The following is a 27,120-nucleotide window of genomic DNA, read 5'->3' as shown; positions in this document are numbered from 1 at the left end:
TTGTATTGTGTTGCAGATATGTCTGTTGAACTGCACATACTTAACAGCAAGTCCTCTTACTCTCAGAGTGTCAGCAGTTTGAAATGCTGACCCCTATTTTTTTGGATGAAGTGGCCATATCTTACATTGCATCTTCAATGTTTCCTGATTGTAAACAATATTGTCGGCACTTGCTTGATCTCAACCTCAGAGTACAGGTGTATCATGTGTATTATGTGCTGTAAACCCATGTATTCATCGGCGTGAGCTGGGGCATACATCTGAGGTTTATTCAGAGCTATAATATAATCAATTAGTGTATCTTTGAAGATGAACAGGCTATTTTTGGAATACAAGAATACATGAATGGGGGTGGCCTTGTTAAACTGAGAAATCCCTCGTAGAGGCTACACGTCATTCAGAGTTGTTATCATGCATGTTCAACAGTGTCAACGGTCACAGCACTTTTTTTAAATGGTCAGGGGAAAGACATCTGTGCTGTGAAGGACTTGGCTAGTTCACAACGTAACCAAATTCCCGAATGATAGAAGCAAGACGCATCCAGAGCTCTGTTCAGCCAGGCTTTGGTAAGCTGTGTGTAAAAATAGATTTCATTAAGCCATGATTTTCACAGTGTTGATATAATTTGCTTCCCAATGTATAGGGCGAGTGCTTGCAATAACTCTTAGTACGGTACATATTTTCTCCAATCATACCCTAAAAAGGAGGCTAGCAAGATTGGCTCCAGGCTCTTAGGACACACTTACTGCCAGATGTTTATAGTTAAATGAATATGGCGCAATATCTGGATTGTGTTTTAGCGTTTACGTTGTGAGTATATATATTCATAAATTATGGAAGAAATACCTCCCATACATCTCAAGGTGTCTAAGGCTTGAATTGAGAGCAATTCTCTCCTATCAAATAAAAAGCATGTCAATGGAAAAACCCATTACCTTTGCCTTAAGGCATTTTCCTATTTAACACTGTTCTCCTTAATGGGGTTATTCAGTAAACCTTGCGGGCATCTTCAACTAATTGCATGTTTCATAAACTGATAAGAAAATATCACGCTGGTCCAGACTGCAGCCCATACATCTTATTTTGTTCCTTGCTCTTTTGTCACCATCCAATTTGAGAGCTTAGTTGACTTTACTTCTTATCATCTATTTTACCTTCAGCCGAAATGAGGTAGTCTTTATACAGCGTTTGTGTGGGGTAGATTTGGTGTGTACAGGACATCCCAGTCATATGCATGATAAATCGAAATACGTTTAAATCACATAATCAGTTATGCGTTGTGTTTCTTTTCAGTGTTTGATAAGGCAAGCTTGTTGTATCTTGTGCAGAATCATCAGCTCGTCCCCTCAAACCCGGCAGAGTACAGTATTGTGTGCGTGGTCATTTGCCATTGGCTCATTTGAATGTGTGTGATGTCGGTAATGAGGAGCCAGAGCTGGTGAAGCATAATAATGCCCACGGAAGGGATGAGATGGATTCTCCGCCGGGTGTTTCTCCTTCACCATTATTATCCTTGTTGCCAAGATACTAAACTCCTGGATCCAGCAGCAATTTACATGGGCTTAATGTACCTTTTAGCTTAGACATGCATTCGCCTGCTATTCCCCTTCACCACTGGCACATGGTTAGAGAATCGGGCCCAAATCCATCATTTAATAAGCTTCAGAAAGCAACATGATGACGGTTTATATGTTTTTGTGCCAATTTGGCACTGCTTTGGGAGCTGTGCTGCTTGTTACAATGACTTTATTCAATTGATTGGATGTGCAAAGCAAGAGGGGCAATTTTCTGCTGCATTTTTGATTAGTTTTGTCATTAAGAAAATTAAGGGGAAGAATAACAATTGATCAGGATTCTTGTATGTTATTGAATTAAACCAAATTGTGATGTGTGTGCTGCTGCACTTGGATGATTTTTTTGTATTTTAATAAATTGGACGATTATTGCCACTAATGCTAAACTTATTGTATAATTTGGTTTCCTACTCATTGCCAATGATTTCTTTCCCCCTCACTTGTCTGGAGAACATTTTCAGACAATAAGAGCAATTTCTTGTTCAACACAACAGTACCCTCATTTAGCTCCAACTAATTATGCTTAACAAGGTCATTTGGTAACCGGCAACTGTGACACAAATGACAATGGAGGTTTTGGGTAAAGCCTATGCCCACATGCACAATTAAATTATGTCTTTTAGATTGTAATTGTATGACTGCTTTTCTTTCGATATTCTTTTTTTTGTCTGTCGATCATTTCTTGACATTACCAAGATGTCTCAAAGTAAATTTAATTTCTGCTTCACACAGTTGCTTCAAACACCAGACTCAAGCCCTTTAGCTGTTAGATGCGAAATTCAGTTTTTTCCCACATGGTTTTAGCATTTATTTATTTAGGTAAAAAAAAAGGTAACAACACACAAGTATGCATCTTATTTTGTGTTATTGTGGTTATATAAAAGTAGTTTATGTTGGTGCTGTAAGTGCATTCAGGAGATTAAACCGTTTTAACAGTGACAAATAAATATAGTTATTGAAAGGCTAAACAAAAAAAATGGTGCGAAGCAGAAGATTTTGTGAGATGAATACATTGTTGTACATTTTGGAAATCATTTTTTTTTATTCATTTTTACTTTTGGACTAAGGACCAAGATAATTAGAGATGACAAGCAGCCCGTGCTGTGGGGGTGTGTGAGAGATGGAAGCTCTTGGAATGTTTCTGTTTGTTATTAATGATACTAATAATAATAATTTTAATGTCAATGTTATGAATAAGCTTTGAACTATTTGGTACAGCCCTAGTAATTACCATGTAGCCCTTATTCTAACAAGCAAGATCTCGTTAGCAAAAACAATGCAAATGCGCTTATTTGGCGGAAAAATAAGGAGAGCCAAGTACTGAATAAAGTGTTTTGTAAGCTGTGCGATAAGTGAGTCAGCACTAAAGATGAAAGCATCACAAATCTGCGCTCCCATCTTAAAACCAACATCCAACAGATTAAACAAGTCTGCCACCAACTTTATCCACAAAGAGCAACCGAACCAAAACTCCTATCACAGTGATCCATCACAACTTAATCATCTGGGTTTTTGCAAAGGCAACGAAATATAAACATGGCAGTCAATGGGTGACAAAAATGTAAAAGGGTAGCTACCTATCAGTTTGATTGATTGATCTGATTTATTTATCTTGCATTAGTGTGAAATGGTATATTCCGTATATATCCGTAAGTGACCACAATGTATTTATACATTGTGGTCACTTACGGATAATTCAACATACGTCTTCAATCTACAGATATTTATATCTCTTGGACGCCTCTATTTTCTGATTTTTTTTTTTCCTGGATGATAATTGTTATAAATTGGTATTTTTCTTAATTAAATAATTAGTTAAATAAAGCAATATTGTAAGGACATTTAAATATTGCCAACCTTAGTTTCTATGGACATTTTGTCTACCCCTTATGGATGTATTAACTTAAGTCCGGTAATGTAACCCAGATAAAATCTTGCACAAAAAATACTATTTATATAATCAGGTATTTCATGAGTTTACATGTTGAGACACATTTCAACACAATAGTAGACAAATAACAACAAATATAGGATAATAATTGTTATTCCTGGCTTTTACACTGGGCAACATCATTGGTCCAGTATCTTGACATCTCAGAAGACATCAATACTATGACTTTGTAAATGGCCACCCAAATACAAACATACTATGGTACACTTTGTACAACGAGGTCACAACATAAATGTGGATTTGATGAAGAACAACCAAATAGAACATACAGGAAAGCCAAAGTTAAGCTTGATAGCCCTCCAGACTTACTTGTTCAGAGGTCACAGGTTCTCCGAAAAAACCCTGCAAATTCATGGAATTGGATTGTTTTTCACCCTGCTGACCACCACTTCAGCGAGTTAAGTGCAACAGGCTTCGAGTCTAGGTGGAGTGAGGTAAATAAGTGCCTCTTCAACCCATGTTGTGCCACCTGTTGGCTGTCATCAGGACATACGGTTTAAACTTTAGACTCTTGCTGGCGTTTTCTGACTCATGCTTTTCACCGTGTCCTTAAGTCAACCCAGATAGATCCCACATACACATACATCTTTAATTGCAGTAATGGTATTTTACTCCTACTGCTGTATTTCTTTGGAGACCTTACAGTGATTAAGGCAATGTCAGAATGGAGTATTTGCTCTATCAATATAAATTACTTACTCAAATCCCTGTTATGAATCAGAGACCTTGTTCGTGGGACGAACCCTAAACTGAGCGTAATCCTTGCCAAATGGACTGGTGATTAGTTGAACCAAGGACTTGTTGGTCCCTGCCAATATACAGGCTCTGCATTCCAAGCAGAGGAGTATGCATCGAATGTCTGTATTCATCCAACCTTCTGCTGCCTCCGCCCAGACAAACAGTCTAACATGCGTATACACAAAGAAAAATATTTCTTAATAGTTTTCAGTATTCACAACACTGCTTTTAAATAATATATTTATATATATATATATATATATATATATATATATATATATATATATATATATATATATATATATATATATATATAAGTAAGTAAGGTTTGACACAATGCAGTCTTGCCTGGCATTATGAAATTCTGCCAACGTAATTGAAAATTCTGTCATGATAATTGACAAACTACAGATTTACACCACGGGCTACAGGCATTCCCTCAAACACCTCACATGTATGCTCCATAACTCTGATATCAGAAGGTCTATTGCTGAAAGTGTTTCCTAATGTTCCATGGTGAAAGCAGAATGCTGAAATTATTCTTGCTGTACAACCCAGTTCTTTCACCTACTCTCTAAACTAGGAGAGGGAACTGTGCGTGTGCTGCATGCATGTGTGTAAGACACATAGAAAAAGGACTGTCCCTAAATCAAGCAAGTAAGCACAAATAGGGCATGTAAAATATGACTATGCCTAGCGGGGCCTCATCTCTGTGCAATGTATTTATTCCAATATTTGCAGATGACTGAAAGCAGTTAAGTGCTGTGGCAATTGCTTATTTCCCTTTGTCAGGATGATGAATGTGGTCGCACCTATCGGACTGCGCAGGGGTTTCAATGCCCTCTGACAATGAAGGATTGTCCATTTGTGCCATGGACAGAGCACATCAAAAAGGGTGGATAAAGCGCTGCAGGAAAGCAATAACAAACACTCTCTTGTTACTGTCATTGTTTTTGACAGCAGGTTTTTAAAGCAATTCATTGTTCATGTCATTTGCAAGTATTGAAGAGCTGACATCACCTGACATTTCCCTTGATAGGAAGACAAATATCATTTTTGTATCAGTGTTCAGTAAATAACTGATGTCATTGATGTCAATGTAAACGCCATCCGTGGCCTGTGAGGCGTCATAAAATACACTCCATTCAAAGTCATCGTATAAGATATTTCATTCATCTGGCCAAAATCTAAATTTGCTTGAATCTCCTGGTAGAGATAATATGATTTTTGATATATTTTTGGGTGTTAATGGGATGGTCTTTCAAAAATAACATTTCCACAGCGTCCAAATCAGTTTGCTCTCCTGCTTATCACAAACAAAGGCAGGTACGCACTGATGATTAAAAAAAAAAGTTGATTGAAATAAAAAAGACTAAAGCGTCAAAGAGATGGCGACAGCCATTCAAATCTTCATTTAAAACCCTCTATAAGTTATGAACAACCACATTTGGTAAAGCCCTGAAGTATGTTCATGGTTTTATGTTCTTTGTATACAGAGTGGATACTTTATACTTTATAACACTGTTTGTATGGGCTATAAATCATAACCAGAGATGACACCTAAAAGTGATGGCAGTTGTTGAATGAAAGTAACCATAGTACAAAATAATAGTTTTAGTTTTGCACAGGACACGAACAGCGGCCTCCTGGAAGATTATCCAGTGTTTGTTTAACCCTTCCACCTCGTCTCCTGTGGACCATCTCGCTCTTTATACTGCGCTAGTACCGTCTAATAATGACGCAGCTGGGTTTACACTGCCGTTAGTTGAAAGTCTGGTTGAAAGCCCCGTCCATTGGCATTCATACTGTGGCAAATGTTGCTGTTTGCCTGTTTGTTAAGAAGGCTTAGACACTGTTTCACCTCAGCTGTTGCTGCCTGTAAAGATGCCAGTGCTGGCTCGGTGACCAGTGACTGTATGCAGCGCCATCATGATCTGCTTTCTAGAAAAGTGCTCCTTCTCCTCCATGCAATGCCAGACTCACTGTATCTAACTGTACAATGTAACCACAAAATGAGAAAACATATGGGATATCATATTGTCTTAATATTTAAAATAATACAGCAAGTAGTATTTTTGGCTCTATTTTTTACATTTTCGTAAAAATAGTATTGCATAAGAGTATTGCAATATGTATCGTATTATATCGTGATACGATATATTAGGAACAGTGGGTAGCTACTATACAAATATCATGTCATGACTGAATGGCAAGTTTCTTCCATTGGGATTGGTACAGTTCAGGAAAAAGGAATTTCAGAAATGTTGAGAGAATAATTTGTGGAGCACTTCAAGCCCTGCCCATTTCCCCACTTTTGTACTCCGACCCATTCAATTTTGAAACAGAAAGTTAAAAAAACAATCCTATGTCCCAGGCAAACAGGCATGAGGGAGCGCATCCCACACCCAGTCTTGACCGACCCCTCTGACTTCACTTCCCTCGCTCTCCCGGGTGCACTGCCAAGCCCGACCTGCCACCGAGGCGCCGAGTGTTGTGGGTAAACTGTTTGGCAGCAGAATGCCAAACCAGGCACATGCAGCACTGATGAAAAGAATGACCACACACACACACACACACACACACACACACACACACACACACACACACACACACACACCCACACACACACACACACACACACACTTCAAAGCACAAACAAATGAGGTAGAGGAGTGGACTAGAATAATGATCAGTCCATTTCGAGAAAAAAAACAACAACATTAAAGTGGGGCATCAATCAGATATATTCAAAAATGTCTTCATTTATAAAATCTTTCTTGATATTTTTATCACTTTAAAGTCTCCATGGGCACCTTTCTCACAGTTAACCTTTTGCACATGTTGTTCTCACCTCAATAAAACATCATACTCTTATGAAGCCACAGCATGTTGACCCACTTTTTACATTTCATGTCATTTATTCATCCGTCATTGATAACTGATGGGGAAACTCTTCAGCTGTCATCATAGATTGAGGACTAGAAGAAGTATTTTCACTGTGTGTGTGTGTGTGTGTGTGTGTGTGTGTGTGTGTGTGTGTGTGTGTGTGTGTGCGCGCGCTATGCATGCATGTGTGAAGTTTTGGATGCAGAAACCAGAGAGAGAAGACTGAGAAAGGAGAGAGGAAGGTTGACAGAGAGCGAGAGAGGGATTAGGAGGACCTGAGCACAGATGGCTCTGGGAGGCAGATGTCCCCGCTGAGCTGTTCAGGGTAGTCCCTGCCAGCTCAGAAACGGTAACAGAAGTACGCAGAGCAAATAGGCTACCTCAGAACGTGTGGCTAGATTTGGGAAAGCAGATGCTAAAAAATGCGTTCCATGCTCGGAAATGTCACTAGTGCCACTACATCGCAGGAAAACAGTAACCCTCTGAAGAATTGTGTGAAATCCTCTAAAACATGCACAAAAAAGAGGGAAAACATATTTGGGATGCAATTGTCTTGATTAAGGTCTTTTGTGTGTCTTTTAAACAATTCAGCATTTCCGTAAAACACCCAGCACTCAAGTCTTTAAAAAAAAGAAGAAGAAACTTCAGCAGCACTCCGCGAAGGACATTTTGGCATTATGGGTTCTTACGGGACTTCAAACAAATTAAGTAGAGCATTAAGGATGTCCCAGTGGTCTGGGTTTATAAGCCCTGCACGTAATACTGGTTGTAATGACACAGTAATAATGAAATATTTCTTCAGTTGTGGCAGAGCACTGGAGTCCTGCATGAGGCCAGCTGGTCTTTCTAATCTGACAAGCTTTCACTCTCACATCTGATTGACATGCTACTGTGACGTGTCTACTCCTTCCGGCTATATACAGGTTGTTGTGATTGATTATTTTTCTTCAATTCCAGATGTTCTAGTTTCTTACCATACTTGGTGTTAGCATCTCTTGCCTTGCACTTTCTGTTGGCTTTCTGTTGGCTTTCTATTGGCTTTCTGTTCTTCTGTCCAGACGGTGATCCTATCTAGAAGATGACCTATATGCCATCTCGGGCTTTAGGCAATTGGCTAATTTAATGTGTTTTTTTCCCAGCTTTTTTTAAAAACATGTTACAGACCAAAGGATTAATTGGTTTATCAAGAAAATAATCAACGGATTAAAATAATACTCGTTGGAGTCCTTTGATGAATGGCCCCAGACATGCAGGAAAGAAAAATCTAGAATGAGTTATTTGGTGTTCTGTTTTCTGTCCACACATTATACCATATTTGAAATGAAATGACGCATAATTAAAAGGCTCCCAAGGCTTCGGCAATATTATAGCACCCCAAGCTCCATGTGTGATTGTCTGGGGTTTGTCAACCGCCCACTGCTTGCCTCAGTTTGATCTCTGGGTCTTTAATACAAAGCAGACATGCAGTTATATGCCATATTTATATTATCCTCTCCTATCCCGTCATTGCCTATAATCTCCCTCCACTTTTTCCATAGTGGAGGAATTAGACAGAGACGTATTCATGATGAATGTTAAATGCCAGTCCGTCATCGCAGGCTCACAATCAGTGCATTAATAAGAAATGGCAAAAACGTGCGTCTGTGAATGCCCATGTTTTTTTGGTGGAGATCAGTCGAGTTTCAAGCATGATCCAAATGTGACTCTTTGTGAGAGACGTTTTATTACTTTCCTAAAATGATTTGCTAAATTGTCAGTCCCTCTTCAAGGTGGCAGTGTACAGTGTCAAACCATCAGTTATGAAGGACAAATGAATTTGATTTGGTAGATGCATTGTTGGTAGTCTCTGCATCCACACATAGTCACTTGACAAATAGCTTAAGGGACAAGGCTGTTCTATAGTCTTTTTCAATATTAGTGATCCATGCAGGCAACACCCAGCCAGAGCTCTCCACCAGGAGTCCTCCAGGCTGTGTGACAAGTAAAGGTTAACGTCCTGTTAATCGCAGGTGTAAAGGCCTTGCTCTATTTTCAATAACAGATCTAGGCTAACACTTCATGGTAGTGTTAGCCTCAAGAAATGATGAAGTGTAGAATTATTATTGCAAGAGGGATGATCTGAAAATAAATAGTAAATGGCCATTGATCCTCCTTCCTCGCTCTACTGGGACATTAGGGGTGCAACGGATCGGGAAAAACTCACGGTATCACGCTTTTGAGTCATGGATCAGATCAACAGAAAAAAAATGCAAATATAATTTTTGTCACAGATACTGATTGCCGATTGTCAATGAGCCATATCGGCCGATACAGATCGTTTTTGTTGTTGTTTAATTAAAGCAGCTGGTATACAAGGATCCAGACCAATTATATTTCACCACCTTTCCAAAAATACATTTCAACGACCGCAAAGTGCCTAAACGGTCAAATTCTAAATGTTATACTTGTCATATATTGGTTGTTTGTATACAACTCATGACTCAAATGATTATGAAATAGAATATGATGATTTTCTTGATAAAACTAAAACTTAGCATGAGTTTTAGTCATGTATTATAAGCTGCTTAGAGCTAGTGTTAGGAAGTTAAACAGGTCAACATGTCCTCTAATATATATACTTATTACAGTCTTGCTGTGAAAACAACTGTATGCCCTTACAGATCACGGATTAACGGCAGTCTTTTACACCACTATTGGACATTGAGTGTATCGGGTATCACTGAGCTCACTCTCACGCTGGAGCAGAGGAACTGAGGGCCAGATTACAGTAAAAACATTTTTAGGGTGCGTTTCTGAAATGAAAAGAGCTTGCTACAATCAAGTGGATTGTGTTCCAACTGTTCCACCACAGGATGCTCGGAGCAATCTAAAATAACTGCAGTGATTTAAAATGGGGTTTTAGCCTGCAGCATATTTCAGTTTCATGAAGGGAATACAGACTCATTCATCTCCTAAGTGTTTATCACTGTGAGTCATTGCTACAGAGAGTTCAAAAGAAAATTGTTTACCAGTAAATCTGTTCAGGAGGTATTTTCCGTTCCTTTGTTTGGATCCTTTTTAAAATGTCTGGTAAGGTAAGAAAAATAAATGCTGTTCAAGGAAAGGTGCTGGAGAACACTGTGTAGTACTCCTAATAGTTCCCCTAATGTAGTGGTTGTGATTCAATCTGAGTTTGTGGTCCAATAGTTTGTTCACAGAAGTGCAATCCAACAGTGATATTTAATTATTTTAGAGTTTGCCTTGGGAAATATGTTTGTTTTAACAGGTAATGGTGCAGTAGACTGCCTAAATGTTTGATCCGTGCTTTGTCGAGCTGGATTTTGAATGTGACATTTAGCAGTAGCTGGGTGTGCGCAGTGGACTCAGTTTGATGTAAATGCATAACACAGAGCTCATTCACATATTTATAAGGGGGGATTGTCTGGGGTGGAAAAAAATGCTCGCCTATTATGCCCCAACAAAGGCTGCTGTTCATCCTCTCTGAAATTCCTGCTCTCAACTTTGTATTCAACCCCTAATTTGTGAGCCCCATTCATGTCCATTCACTGGAAGTTGAATTAATTCCATCAATACCAATTAAAAAAATAAATAAAATGAATCAATAATATGAATTAATCCAGAGATTACTTGTGTAGAGCTTTGCCTGATTTTATCAACACTAATTAGAACAACTGCTGTTGTCTTATGATCACATTTGAAATATGTGAGAGGAGGAAACAAGGGAAAGGCATCTCACTTTAGGTCACACATTAGACGACTTTTTCCTCGTTACATATCGTGGATGGCTTTGACTCAGCTGCTTGCACGCATGTGAAACAAGGCAAAGCCATTTAACCAAAGCCATTCAAGTGCATCCATTCTTTTGGATGCACTGGCAGAAGAGACGGGCAGGTTCACCTTAAGGGCACCCAAAGCTGTTTGGGGCAAGGTGATGCTGTACAGGGTTTGTTGTAATAACAGCGGTGGTTCAACGTGGGGGCATTGGTTTTATATGTGGTCAGAGGTCTGGCAATGTCTTGCTGCTCCCTCAGTCAAAGGCTCAACCTCGGTGTCATTTCAGACAAAAATGTGACTGAAATGAAAAAGAAAACATTCAGAATAGATCAACTTCTCAGTCTCCACACTCGAGGTGAGATTTTGGAGTTTCTATCAGCTTTGAGACAGTTTGTATGCTGTTCTCTGTGTCTGTGATGTTAGGTGTTGGTTTCAGCATTGGTTCTGTGTGGATTATAGCTGGAAGGCTTCAGATGTGTCCCTCCGGCCACAGTAGACAGGATTATTTTAGGGATTAAGAGCCGGGTGCTCTGTACCTTGGTTGCACAGCACTACAGTATGTCCTCATTCTCCCTCATTCCCTGAACACCCCATCTCTAAAACACCCAACCTCCAGTAACGAAACACAAAGCTGCACCTATGGTGAGGGAAAAGGTAGCGCCACCGCTACGCCCCAAAATAACTCTTTGAATTAACCCCCAAAACATCAAATCCTCACAATTAAAGAAGATAGTTGCCAGTTCATTTTCTGTCAATCCCTTCGTTTAAAACGTCCATATTTGAGTCATGCAAGCGCAACAACATCAGCAAAGTTGTAGGTCTTGGACTGTGAAGGCGTCTCCCAGTGCACCTTCTATTTTGGTTCATGTAGAGTAGTGCAAAGTGCAACCGGGCTGGGTGATGGTGAATACAACTAAATCTGTCTATCTCCCTTTTCATCACTCATGGAACACCTGAGCCAATGAATGAACGCATGATCACAGGAGCTCAACACATGAGGAATCGGCTACTCTTGGAAATCAGGCCATTGTGCGTGTTGTTGGCATCGTGCGTGATGGCACTGCGCTTTGGAGTGGCATTTCTCAAATCAGAAGCTTATCTACATATCTGTTCTGTCGCTTACAGTTTTAGTCTTGACAGCAAATTGATTTTCACTGTTTTTTGGACTGTTGGTCAAAACAAGCAGTTTGAATGTTGAGTTTGGGTAAATTGGGATGGGATAATGACAACTAAATGTATCAAGAAAGTCATTGAAAGATTAATTCATAGTGAAAAAAATATGGATGCAGCCAAACATATTACCGTTTGAAGATATAACACATATTCTATTATATTTCCATCATTCCGGGAATTCTTTAATGTTACTAATAAAGGAAAAGTACCATAGCAATCTAAAAAAAACAAGCTCTGACTTCACAGCTGAAGAGACCGGGGATTTTCACACACTGATCACACCTTGCCACCTTTCACTAGTGCTTCATCATCCAGCCAGTCAGTGTGAAATGCATTTTCTCATTTGAGGATTCGTTGGACAGTTGGGCTCTGTTGAGGGCACTGAGTCGTTGTAAAGGTTGTGGAGCTTACAGTGCAGGTACAGTCATTACAACACCTCTCTCTTTATGTGTGAAACTGCCAAAATGGAAGGAAACAGCCGTCCCCACGCTGAAAGGCTTTTCCTTTTCCATCTTTATGGCTGTGTCAAATCCTCTCATTATCCTCTTCAATACCCTTATTTCATTCATGCCAGTTAAGTGGGTGCCGCTATTAACAGAAACACAAAAACATTGTCTTGAAGCAGATGTTCCACTACAATACAATGATGCTGCGCACCGCTCATTTTCTGACGCACTTCAACACCGACTGGAAAATGAAATATTCCAGGTGGTCTTCTCAGGAGCTGCAGCTTGATTCGTACTTCAGTGATTAAGTGTCATTCAACATGCCGCAGGACAGGAATGACACAGGGCTGACTGTTTTGATAGAGTTTAGTGTCGAGTGTTGCTCTTTCTGAACGATCACAGATGTGATCATCTGTGTCAGATGCAGTGATGGGAAGTTACCTCCATATAATGTATGAGCAAGCCATTTTATGCTGTCCTCCTCTGCCTTCTTAATAACATTAAACTATTTCCTTCCTCCTGTGCCGCTTTTTTTCTTTTGCAAAAACGTCAGCAGGGCTTGGCCTTTGGTTGCTATAGTAACAATGAACTCTGTCTCACCCTGTCATTTGTCAACTGACACTTTGTACTGCAGAATAAATTGTCCTGTGGTATTCTTAATATGCTAATTAAATGTAGCTGTAATCTACTTTTTCATGCAGAGTGACCAATGATATGCCCAGTTAAAGCTGCACAGATCAATAATGATATTAATAATAGATTAAGAAGTCATGTAGTGTGAAATTGGTCGCTTATAGTGACGAACTCAGAATATTATCAACCAACTGTGCACTCGGCTCTCTGGAACGTTTTAGCTTTCCAGCCTGTTGTTTTTCTGCCACGTTATTGGTTTGGTTCAGTGTCACTGTTCTATCAGCCCTTTGGCTCTTAGGGGGATAATTCTGATCCATGTCTTCTTTATGAAAAAAAGAGAAGAAATCGGAGCAGTTATGGCTGCTTTATTTTAAATGAAGTGTGGTCGCAAGTTTTGTTTAAATACATTTGCAAAAATGCCAACAATAGAAAGGGAAAAATTGAAAAATAAAATAAAAACAATGAATAAATCTCTTCTAATGTATTTATTAAAGTTACCGCTTTAGAGCTACGCTTACTTGGGGTCTGCTGTTTAAACATCCTGTGTGAATATTATATAACTATTACATAACAAAGCTCAGACTACAGAGGGACTCATCCAGAAATGATATAGACACAAACTGCTGAATATGACCTACTACACTGTGAAACATTGTTATATGTTTGGAAGACGAGATCTGGGGAGTTATTACCAGAAATAATATTTACAGGAAAGAAATCTAGTAAACAATTTTATAAAGCAAATAATGATCAGGGTCATAATGTTGCTCCAGTGTTTGACTAAACAGATTACAATCTCCTTTAGTCCTCTTACCAGCTGCAGTACTGTAATTAATAGTTTGCCATCATTCTCTATTCATCTCAGGTGCTCACACACCAGTTCATCACTTTAATTTTTGCACATTGTGCCTAATCACTGGGGTTTGAATTGAACTGTAATTTGTGAGCCAAAATCTATTAAAAAAAAAAAGAAGCTTGTAAAAAGCCTGGTTCCTCTGCAGTCAATCGTCAGAAGCTGGGATAAATAAAAGTATCAATTAGTGCATGTTTGAGTGAAAGCTGCTTCAGAGTAGATGGTCTGAGGTCTGTAGAATAATTACCTCAGCTTTGTATAAACCATGGGAAGTCTGTGTCCTGGTGGGCTCCTACTGAAAAGGGACTTGATGAAAGCAAAGCCCATCTTAGGTGCTAGTGTTGTGCTGCTCGGCCTGATTGAGGGGAGGAACAAGGGAAATGTGGCAGAAGAAAGACCGAGCTGATAACATGACTTTGCTGGGGTTTCAAGCGTATACTCAAGGTTTTAGCACATGATTAGCATGTTTGTATTGCTTGTGTTTTTCATAATATATTCAAAAAATGACATTGGAATGGAATGGTTTTCCCCTCAACAAAATTGGATATACAAGACAAACATACTACAACCTATCTTAAAAAACAAAGAAATGTAATTACTAAAATCCTTGCTTTACTATGGTATCAAGCAGGATCTCTTCCGGCTTACGTATCTGTAAATATGACAAGAAGGTAAACAGTCCAAGCGACATTTTCCTGGTGATGACAAACCCCTCCATTCAGTTAAATCAAGCAAGATGAGGATTTATTTTGATGGTAACAAAGGTTTCTTTGTGATAATCTGCAGGGAACATACTCAAGTAAACCAGAATTAAATCCCCAGTGTTTGGTGATTTTAGGCATATCGAGTTGACAGAACTGATATCAATTTAATTTAATTTTTAGTTCTTTTTTTTGTTAAGCCTAATATCACAATTCACAAATTTGCCTCAGAGAGATTTACCATCTGAAGGCTGTACCATATTAACGGGATATCTCAGGAACGCCTGAAGGGAATTTCTTCAGATTTGACACAAATGGCCACCTGGACTCCAGGGTGAACCGATTCAATTGGGGAGGTCAAAGGTAACATTTGTCTTATTCTAGTGAATGTGATTTCTTAGAAATAATAATTCCTTGAGCGAATCTCTTCAAATTTGGCACAAACGTCCACTTGATTGAATTTTTGGATTGAATTTAGTGGTTAGAGGTCAATGTGAAAGATAAGACATGTTTTGGCCAATTATTTATTTTGTGAAAATTATAACAAATGTCAAAGAGGCTAAAATTATGAAGTGATGACATCTTGATTTGAGGCATACGACCGCAAGGCGTTCTAGTTTATCACTGCTTTGCACTAGCAGCAGCCCATATTTTCCACACAGGGTTGTCAAACTCATGCCAGACTTGTGAAGAGTTCCAATATAGTTCCTGTTCCTATAAGATTGCAGCAACAAAAGAATCAGCCACAGTAAACAACAACGCCTCAGACAATGTGCTAATGTGAAAATGTCCTGTTTTGACACAGCTTTTTGAGGTGGTGTATAGATACAGGCATCTGTACCACTCCTTGGTGTGAGATTACAAAACAGTGAGATAACAATAATAGTTTTGGGAAGGAGAGTGCACAGACACAAACAGAGATTAGCAAACAAACATAAAAGGGGAAAGGGAAAGAACATCAAGGATGGATTCATCCGGATGAAAGAAAATGCCAGAAGCCCAATGTTGTCCGGGCAAAGTGTCCTTCCATGTCTATACAATGCTGGGACAGCATTGGGCTGTGGTCGGCAGGATATGAAACTCATTTTTGGTTTTCTAAAGGATTGTTTATAAAACTATTTTTGAGGGTTACAAGTGTGAATGACACATATTGTATTATAATGATTGACTGAATAAAACACATACTATTACTTCTACATATATTTTGATATTTTTACAAGCTGTTGAAACTCGTCACCAATGAAGTACACTCTAACTGACAGCAGACTACAGCCTCTGATCTCTTTTGAAACCGTTAACTTGTTTTTAACAGCCACCTTTTAAGCCGGCATGGAGTGAATATTTGATTCCCGAAAACTCAATTATAGGGTGAGCAAACAAAGAAATCAATAGCAGCTACAAGAGATTTTTTTTGGTCATGGTTACCCTGGTATACAGGGATATAATGATGAAAGCCCAGCCAGTTGTTGACAAGTTGTTGACATCAGTGGCTGAGCGGAGGTGCATAGTGTATTAATGTTCAAGCCTTAACTCGGCACTCTCGGCGGTCCCACAAAAGGGTCTTAAATTATCAGTCACTGAAGGCATTCGCTGCGGTTGGTAGCAAGCCTCGATGCTCTTTGAAGCCGTTTCTCTCAAAGGCAGAAAAGGCTTTTCAAATTAGCTTTATTTATGTCATTTTTTCTTTTACAAAGGTCAAGTTTCAACAATCACGAGAGCTACATTTGTACTTGACTTTTTGTTGTCAAAAACAAAACAATAAAGATATGAAGATATGAAGCTTGCCTTGAGGCTTCTTCAGTGGATCTTGCCTCAGGGACAGGAGCTCAGGTAGCCAACGGGCTAACTCACTGACTTCCAGAGGACCTTTTTCTCTTGTGTTTTTATAAATACCCATACTCCATTGTTTGCCATTGATCTGATACAATACCTGTATTGCAGTGCCTTCTTTTAGGGGAAACCAGCCTGGACTAGACCATTGTCCTATACCCACTCTCCTGTCAGCTATTTACTTGGCATAGTGGTTAAAGAGCTTTGTGGTTCATGCCAAACTGATTTCCTTGGTGGCTTTAGTACTGGTGCTGGAAGTCTGCATGGCATGTTGACAACAATTAAAGGGACAGACTTGATTGCCTCTTTTCCTATTACTACAGTATTTGCCACAGAATAGGGTGTGCTTTCAGTGCTGCAATGATGGCAATTAAAACAAGTGCCTTCTGACTGGTGACTCCAGCATCATCATGTCTAATTTACTGACTTTGTCTGTGCAATAAGCTTTCAAAAGTAAATTGTATTGAGGATTGTATTGGTCACACAGGAATCAGAGATTGATCCTAGTATGCAGCCTTTTTAGAGCCGGGGATGTTTGATTTGTGGCTGGACTGAAGGCCTTTACCTTTCTTTTGAAGATCACATTAAAAAGCTTTGTGCAGATACAGCCATGAGTTGTAATTGTGAAGTTATACAAAAACTGCTACTATTCATACCATGTATTTGCAGTGATTCTACAGGATCATATACTGCATTTCATTTCTTTGCACCTTTGGTTTGACTTCTGCTCTCTTTTTCTCCACCCGAGACACTGCATGAGTAGTCTTTAGTGGCCACTCTACTCACGGTGCAAGACACCTTTTAACAGAATGTATTCTAAGTCGCAGGTCAACGATGTTTTTACTCAGTTAAATAACTTCAAGCTTTTCACAGCTCTGAAAGGCGAACATCCCCATTATTATGACATGACAGAGTGAAAGTGTTCATATTCACCGGTTTAGGATGCAAGAGACTCTGTTAATATTGAAGACTGAAACACTTTGTCAATATGAATCACCAGTGTTGTGAAGCCATTATTGTTGTTCGACTCACTCAAAAACTAAGTGCTTCAATATAGATCTATGTTTGCTCAACCAGACCTTTGACTTTTCAATGAAGAGAATGTAGCACCTTTACTAAGCAGCCATTCCTCACGGCTCTGGCTATTTTAGTTTTGCGTCAAAGCCATTCTTCCAAGCTTTAACAGGCTGAGTCACATTCAGGCGCTGAGATTTCTGTCTTTTACGACTCACTTTCTGGCACATTTCACATTTGGGCCTATAACTGAAATGTGTTACTTCATTTGGTCCATATGCTCTCTGGGCTTGCATTGAAAGATCTATATAATTTACGAATACACAACCCTGTGCTAAGAGCAATAATTGCCTGCCAGAGACGAAGAGATTATTTATTATAATATCTTGAATGGATGAAAGAGTATTCATTCATCAAACCAGACACATTTTAAAAACAAAGACCTTACTCATTTCTTTTTTTCAGAGTCTGACAACAAGTGATTCTCCTGATCTGACTGAAGGGTCTCTTGTCATTGTAGGTGCTACCTATTGGATGGGATCTCGAAAGGAGCATGGCTGAACCGCTCAAGCATCATTTTCGCAGGGAACGACAAGTGGTCTGTGGACCCACGTGTCTCCATTGTGTCCAGCGTTGGAGATAAACACGAGTACAGCCTTCAGATACAGAAAGTGGACGTATCCGACGACGGCCAGTACACGTGCTCCATTCAGAGTGAGCGCAACCCACGGCCAAAGCTCCTCAACCTAATTGTAAAAGGTGCGTATTCAGTAGGTAATCCTTGTTGTTCTGTACATACACTTGTCTGTATGAGTAGTACATCGAAATTACTGATGGATTCCAGTTGTTTGCACCTGCATATACAGTATATGTGGCATACTGTGCCATTTCGACAAATATTTGTTTTCTTCAGATTTCTGTCCTCTGCCTTACTATAATCTAACTTTGTAACATTGTTACTCACTACACAGATCATTTAGGTAACAGACATTCCATAGTGACTCTAACAATGTCTGGTGGGTCCATGTTGCTAAAGGCCACATGTGTCTCTGGCACCAGTCAATCTCTTATAGTTGGAGTAAGAACAAGAGCACAAGCTATTTTTGTATGAAATAATACAATCAAATCTTTTCAGCAGAGAACTTTCTTCTCTGGAGGCAAACTGACATTGCAGGGTACATTTTGTGCCTGTGGGCAGTGTAACACAAAGAAGAAGCTCGTTGGTTTAAATGACTGCAGGCAGACTGTGTAGTTTTAATCAAGCTTACCTGGATTTTATCACAGCAGGTAGCAAATACGATGTGAATCTTAAGAATTTGGGAGAGTTCTTGATGTGCTGTGTGTGGCATTACTTTAGTGTTAAAGCTTTGAATTTCAGCCTTCAACATAATCAAAGTTACATTGAGCACTTAAGTGGCTGTTCAAATTGGGCTTCATCTTGTGAATCTCTGTGTTTAACAAGGTCAATAGGTGTATTTGTGTTTTACGGGACATTAAGAAGACTGTTGTGTACACAGGGAGCTAATTGACGGCAGCATCCTAATTGTTGGTGTAATAGGGTGGCAGCTGAGTCTGTATGCTGATACCTCAGACTGTCCATTAGCAGCGAAAAACAGCCTCACTGAAAATCCATCTCACGAGCGCCATGTTCTATTTCTTTAATAGGCCGATGCAAAGGTTTAAAGCGTTCATGGTCCACTTGGCTCTGCACATGTTTGTGCTGGGATATTAATTATGTTAAAAGACAAAATGTTGAATGCAAAACAGACCTTTTTTTGTTCTGTTTTAAATGTCTGTATTTATTTCACAACATGGTGCGATGACCTGCTTTCACTGCCCACTGTTCACGCCCTTGTTGTATCCCTGATCACTTACCAGATGTATTACAAGTGCAAACCAAAGGATTCTCATTCTGTTCAAGCTGTGGTTAGGATTTCAAAGGAACATACGGTTGGTATTTGCATACTTTCACACAGACAGCATAGTTTTAATAGAAGAGTTAAGGGTCAGACTAACTGCTTGTAGACGTGTGAGCTGTGTGATATGTGAAATGTGCAAATCGAAACCACTCTCCAGCTGGTATTGCAGTTACAACATATGGAGTGGGTTTACGGAAATTATTTTAGGAGTGTGATTATGCAGTTTGTTTTGTTTGGTCTAAAACATGATTTTGATCGTGTTTGTTTTGTCTTTATTTGCGCTGCCCTGCAACAAAAACACTCGAGAGAAGAAATGAACAACGTGGACAGCGTTTTGGTAAACTGACATCCTGCGAGGTGGCAGATTTCACCGGGGATGAACACAATAGTCAAAACAAATCATCATTTACCTTCTCAGGTGTTCACACATGTTAGGAACACGCCAACAAATAGGACACTATGAGCAATAACCCTGAAAGCAGCGGGCCCTCAGCTCATTTTGTTATTCCATACTGTCTAAGCTGCTGGCTATCATGTGTCAACATCCAACTTCTTCTGCACTGAGTGTGTGTTAGGTGGTGCTGTGGTGTAGTGTGAACATGCCCAATTACCTTTCAAATCATTGTGTTTGTTTATGTTGTTGTTGATTAAACTGGTCAGGAACATGGTTGATGATAAGAGAGCGTCCCGCCTCTCTCCCCTTGGTGGGGTGAGGTTAACGAGCCTGTTACATTACCAGAGGGTCACCGGATTAATCTGTAATTTGGAAGTATCCTTCATGAAGACGCTGAAAGTTTAACTCGCTCCCTAACTGTTTGTTGATAGATGCACATTAGCTCAATGCCTAAAACAGCACATGTCAACTTGTCAGAGCTCCACGGCCTTTTTAGTTACAGTGGCTATCTCATTGCTGGAAGGTCGCAGGGGGCAATCTCTTCAACTGCCAATGTGTCCATCAAAAGCCTGATGTCTTGTTAAAGGTCCCTCAAGCAGGCAACCCTTCCTCTTCCGCAGCATCTGTTTTCTTTCTATAGTTTTTCTGCACTTTTTGCAGGGCAGTCATTTGAAACATTGAATGGACAAAGTAACATAAGATTGTATCACGTTTAACAAAGAACAGAGCACTGGTATCATATCAGCACTTGGCAACAACTGATAGCCACCTATAATGGTGTATCCCCAGATGTTAGGCGTATCCCCAGATGTTAGTGTTTACCATGAAACTAAGATGGTTGAAAAAGGTCTAGCTGCAAGTCCAGTTATGACAGGAGGCTGTAAACTCACTATCGATGCGTCCAGGGATTGCACCATATTATTTCCTTGATAACCAGAGGTGCTGCATCCCAAAAGTGTGTGTGTGTGTGTGTGTGTGTGTGTGTGTGTGTGTGTGTGTGTGTGAGACACTGTACATTTAACGAGGTGCTGCACACTAAATAAAGCATGTTGTAAACTAAATGACATGACTGTACTGAGATGAAAGAGTGCGTTACTATTGACATTTCCTACATAGTTCAAATAAACTCTTTTAGATCAGTCTTAATCGTATTTATCTGATTAAACAATCACCAACTCTGGCACCTTTCTACAACGGCTTAGCATTAGTAGTTTAAATGAGATGAGATGTATAATAAGCTGCTTAGAGAGAGTTTTAGGAAGTTAAACAGGTCATAATTCACTCTCTTTAATACATTTTTATTGCTGTGAAAATATCTCTTTCATTTATTTAACTTTCCCCAAAATGTTTTATTTTAGATTACATTTTAACATAATGTACCTTTGCCAAATACAAATTTTACTCAATGCAATCTCTGTTGAACCTAGCTGTTAGTTACGTTATTAAACTGCCCAAACACAGAGTTTAATCAGCCTATCCACACTCCACTCATTCTCAGGACTGTACATTAGGAAAGAGGTCCACTCTTTTAACAGACGGACAATGAAGCAATGATGACAGCTGGAGCACAATAAGTTACAGGAAACAAGCAAGTGGACATGGATGGGGCATTATATAGCCAATGTTGATGGGGTTTCAATGTAGAGAGTCTCCGGGATAAGATCAAAGCTTTGCAAAAGCACATTTATTTGTGGGGCAGTCAAATAGCCACCTTTGGGTCCCGGGGACTCTCTACATTGAAACCCCATCAACATTGGCTATATAATGCCCCATCCATGTCCACTTGCTTGTTTCCTGTAACTTATTGTGCTCCAGCTGTCATTATTGCCTCATTGTCCATCTGTTAAAACAGGGGACCTCTTTCCTAATGTACAGTCCTGAGAGTGAGTAGAGTGTGGATAGGCTCAGTTACAATTAATGACTTTTCCACTGACAGTGAGCAGAGGTAATGCCACTCTCCCTCTGCTTCAGCGTCATTTTCGGGGTGCGGCGTGCCTCTCAATATACGTGTAATATACTGCAGTCAGCTGCTTGGCAGGCAGTAATGGTCACTACAGGACCATCGTGTTTGTGTAGATGTTGCCTTTCTGAAGTACATTCCGTAATGGGAATCTTACCAGGGGTGTTTCGGGTCATGGCAGCGCCTCACCACCGGCCATATGGCCACAATCAAACTGAAGCTAATGTGCCAGCTGCCCGCTTTATAATACGTTTTGCGATGCCCAGAATTCCTGATGGATTTGACCTCGTGGTTGAAATTTGGCAACGGTTTGACCTACAAATACCAATTGTTGCACTGCGGTTCACACATGTGACACGTTGCCTATACTGTGAAGCAGGTGTTTGTATTCCAAAGAGACACGCTTTATTTGGTTAAATAAAGCTTAGAAATAACACTTTGTTTGGTAACACCTAACCGGCAGCATACTTAAAGCTTCATAACACAAATACAACCACGAGTCTGGAAGGCAGAATAATAATTGGACAGTGATACAGGAAGACCAAAATATCATAAATGGACAACAACAAAAAGAGATGAAGTCACTGAGACGAGGATTAAGGAATATAACCGTATGAAAAGAAAGTTGAACATAGTTTCATATGCTTCGTTACTTTTATTGTTGACGTGTTATGCTTGCGTTATCTAAATCCACTGCGGAGTCATCAGGCAAATGGGTCGCCAGCCATTGAGACAGAGCTGTGAATCAGAGTGTGAGCTGCAGGCAGGAAGTATGTCGAAATACAGATGACTCACGCCAGCTGATGAATGCCTGCGGTTACATCTGTGATAGGGTTCTCAAGGTAGTTAAAAATGTGCTTCGTTATATTGCCAGCCACTCTCGTTTCTTTATTCATGTATGGAGCCACATATCTGCGCCGTTGTGGCACCTTCGTAACGGCAAACCATATTGTACTTTTGTTTATTTGCTCTGTGTGTTGTGAATCATTACCTGTCACTGTACGATACTTGTGTACACATGCTTAAGCCCACTCATGGAGAACAGAGGGATTTCTTTACAGATGAGAGATGCAGCGAGGGAGCAGCTCTGTCATGTTGCAGAGGCTTCTGGGAGCACACTGTTTTTTCATGTGCTGAAAGGAAAGGGAAGAAAAAAGCAGGACACTTTAATCTAGGCTTTTCAGTCCAAGCATACAACATTTATTAATGCTGTAACACGAATGTTACAGTTGAAGTAAAAGGATTTCATGCCATTGGATTTTTGGCACTTTTGCTTTGCTAGACAGTGCACCATGAGAAGGAACACAGAAAAATGGGAGCAAGAAAGGATTACTGTATATGTATGTATGTGTGTATATATATATATATATATATATATATATATATATATATATATATATATATATATATATATGTATGTGTGTGTATATATATATATATATATATATATATATATGTATGTATGGAAATATGCAATGGTCTCAACCTATTTCCAGAGCACTTGACCAGCTCATCCTCCGAGCAATTATGCTGAAATGTACATCTACAATATGTCAGCGGTGCTGGAGGGCTTTTTTTCTGTTCTGTCATGTCATCAAAGTTCTGCCAATACATATATTTTATCCAACAATTTATTTAACTGATGATGGAGATGGAAATATACTGAGCACATTGCTTCATAATTCCCTAAATACATTTTTGATCAGGGGTGAGAATGTTCTTAAACCAAGAAAAAAAATTTTTTTGGTATTAATCTTGCTAAGACACACAGAGAAGTCACTTTTTACGCTTGTTTTCTCTTCTTTGTTTTGTCCACACTGTATAAGCAAAAACCTCTTAACTATTAATGACAATGGGAAATAGACATTCATTTGGCCACCGGAACCACAAATATTTCTTTCTAATCACATCCCATGAGGTTTCTCTTCACCTGAGCATTACAAGAGTCTTACAGCAGCAGGAATTTCTAGTTATCGTCACACTTCTTAACACATGAGTTGCATGCTGCTGCATTAAAGGCAGGAGGTTAGATATGACTTCCTGCACACTCATCTCTCCGAATCATTTAATCTCCGCGTGACATTTATCCCCCTCAGAGACCTTGTGTCACTTCAACAAATTAGACGTTTGCATTTGTGCCTCCCCCGCATAGCTTCATTGCAAACAGCGCCCATGAGGAGTGAGAAAATGGTGGAATTCAAAATGATACACTATGTTTTTGCTCTTCATTCTTGTTGTAAATGGAAAAAAATGTGCTAGTGTTGGGAAAAATGTAATACATTTAATACATTAAGTGAGAGTAAGTATGATACACCAGCAGATAAAAAAAAAAATTAAGGGAATTTAAATGTTCTCTCCAGTGATGTAAAGATATGTTCAACTCAATATTTCACGCAATCCATAAATATAGCAACAACTGTAGAATCATTTGGGGAGTGGAAATGTTTATCACGCGGCACAGCTTGAGATCTCCCAGTGCCTGAATGGGTCTCTCAGGTAATCTCAGCTAAAAGCAATAATCATCAGGGCCATCGGTGTCTGCTGAATTACTAAAGGGGTCCATGTTTTCCACCAGGTACATTTGGCACAGGTACCTGCTGAGCAGTTAAACCTTTCCTTTAAATACTTGACTTTACAAGATTACACTAAGTGGGTTCTACCTCGTGGCCATGCACTGATTACTGAGTACAACTGTGATATCAATGACATCACAGACGACTCTATAAACTGTGACCATGACTGACTCCTGGTCCACATCAGTCCAGCTCTTTTCCTCTGGTTTTACTACTCTATATATTCATCTTCACCATGCATACACTGACCTATTTACAGTGTATAGTCCTGACCATTATCTGATGTAGGACACAGAGGAATGAGAGATCGCTATCGTCGTCTACACATCACATGACTACCCTCCTCCTTTGCAGCCGTTCTTTTTCCTCCCTCTCTGTTAATTAAGATTGTAGATGTGATAATGTATTAAATATGCACAGCACCTCTCATCTAAGAATATCTTGTCACAGGGAGGAGGGGGAAAGAGGCATTTTCCCTTCTGCAGTGACTGCCTACATGGGCAGTGGTAATGTGTTTCAAGCTTTCATCACTGGAAACTGTAGCTTAAAAATTCACTCAGAGAAATCATGCTGACATTTTGTAGTCCGAATCGGATTTTATGAATACAAAGTTCATGTTACCAGCATGCCTTACCACTAGACTATTGGAATGAAAGCAGTATATCTGTTAAGGATTTTATGTAAGACTTTATAGATGCCTCTAGGGGGGTGTAGTACTTCATAGAGTTAACATAAAAAAAGAAAAAAAAGTGAGACATAATCCTGTTTCTGATGAAAATGCTTTGGACATTACTATGGATCGGAGCGCCCACGCCCATGGAGTGAGGCAGTGTGGGAAGAGTGTTTCTCAGCAAGAAGTGAAATGGAGGGTTAAACCTCCAGGTTGTCGCTCCTCTCTTTGATGTCAGCACAGAGATAGAGTATACAGTAATTACAGAGTACGGCATAATAAGGCCCAGCAAATTATCAGTTTATTCTAAATATGCTATGAGTATGTCTCTCTCATTAACTGCTGGGTGCATTAAAACAATATTAAAATGTTCTCATGATCTCACAATGCTGTCAACTGTTAAGGTACTCAGCTGTTGAGTACCTTAAACAGTTTAGTGTTACATACGTCTACTATATTTCACTTAAATGCAGAGGGACATTTTGTCAATAATCTCTGTCACTCACCCAAAGATGAAACTGGATGCTGCTATTAGACCTGCAATTTACTATAATAGCCTATAAGTGTTATAATAAATGCACAACTGAAGAAGTCAATCTTCACATTGAGAAGCCACTTCAGGGACAAGGATCCTTCGACAGGTGTGCAGACTTTATTTCTTAACAGATATGTAAAGTGTTATTGTAGTTCACTCAGAGAGTTTTGGGCTTAATCCCCTTTGTTAATCCCCGTCCGCAATAGATTTACATGTACAGTATAATAGGTCTCATAGAGTCATGTGTAAAGCAGTGTGGACAGGATGACATGAATGGTATAGTCCTTAAACAGTTAGACTTCCTCAATATGTAAGATCAATTATATACTAAAAACTCAAAATGTGTCATCAATCCGTTCTATCCTCATAGGGCTGCACAATTAAATACATTTAATTTAAATTGCAATATGGCCTAATGCAATTTTCAAATCATAGGAGTTGCCATATTTGTGAAATTTGAATATATATATATGTACATACAACATGTGTCAAACTAATATTATATATGAAATATTGTCGTGCTCTTAACCTGACCAGTCAGGTGGACTACCTGAGAAGCCGTCATTGGAAACTGTTTGGAAAAGGACAGACAAAACATTCTTGGCAGGTGATTGGATGAACCTCTCAATCACACTCTTGCCAAACGAAAAGCACACATTGTTGTTCTCTGTGGCGTCCCGCTCGCAGCTCCTCACAGGACGATGACTGGTCCGTGTGCTCTGGCTCACACGCGCAGAACTTGAAGCTTGAGAGGATGGATTCTCGTCACGACATCATGAGAAAGATGTCCTGGCCTTCACATCGTATTCTACACCCTTAAGAAACATCTTTGTTTAGTACGGATCTTCATAATAATGACACAATTCTTTAACATTTTGATTTGTTTTCCAATGAAAATTATAATAATAATATAAACATGTATTCCCTCTAATTTCACAAATCCCAAATTTCACAGATCACACAATTGCAAGATCAGTCAAAAATTATTGTACGCCACATTATTCCAATTATTTGCTCATACATATGCCTAAACTGGCATTACAGCTCCACTTCATATCTTTAAGTGGTACGTTTTCACGTTTTAGTGAGTAGTCTAGAGATAATGATGTTATGTAGCTTCCCCTAGTTTTGACCGATATAATGTAGTATTTTTAAAAATGAACACTTGGTTGGTATCAAAGTGAAGAAACACGATAACGCTGGAGTAAGAGTAGCTAATGGCTGTATGTGTTGTAAGTGCTGTGAGAAGAGGCCAGTGAATCGCTGTTACTGTCCCCAGCTGGAATAACTGTGGTTCAAGAGTCCCAGAGGAATAATAATGCATTAAAACAACGCGGCCTGCCATGAATATTGCAGGGAAAGTGTAGAGAGAGTATGAGTGTGTCTAAAGGAACAGATTTGCCTTTACGACCCCTGACATTTAGTTAGCCACTAATCATTGTTGTGTTTGTGTGTGTGTGTGTGTGTGTGTGTGTGTGTGTGTGTGTGTGTGTGTG

The 27,120-nt window shown here is 39.4% G+C and overlaps 1 protein-coding gene across 1 annotated transcript in view; it reads left to right on the top strand.

Annotated features, from left to right (window-relative positions):
* negr1 (neuronal growth regulator 1) overlaps positions 1–27,120 on the top strand; it is a gene marked incomplete at both ends in the record, with an annotated part of 129,774 nt that overhangs the window by 23,162 nt on the left and 79,492 nt on the right. The window contains one exon of the mRNA XM_079221033.1: positions 18,094–18,332. Within this exon, the coding sequence (XP_079077159.1) occupies positions 18,094–18,332 (239 nt within the window). The remainder of the gene's footprint in view (positions 1–18,093; positions 18,333–27,120) is intronic.

Source organism: Taurulus bubalis (assembly GCF_910589615.1).
Source record: "Taurulus bubalis genome assembly, chromosome: 7".
Taxonomy (NCBI): Eukaryota; Metazoa; Chordata; class Actinopteri; order Perciformes; family Cottidae; genus Taurulus; species Taurulus bubalis.
This window is presented reverse-complemented; position numbering and strand designations above follow the sequence as displayed.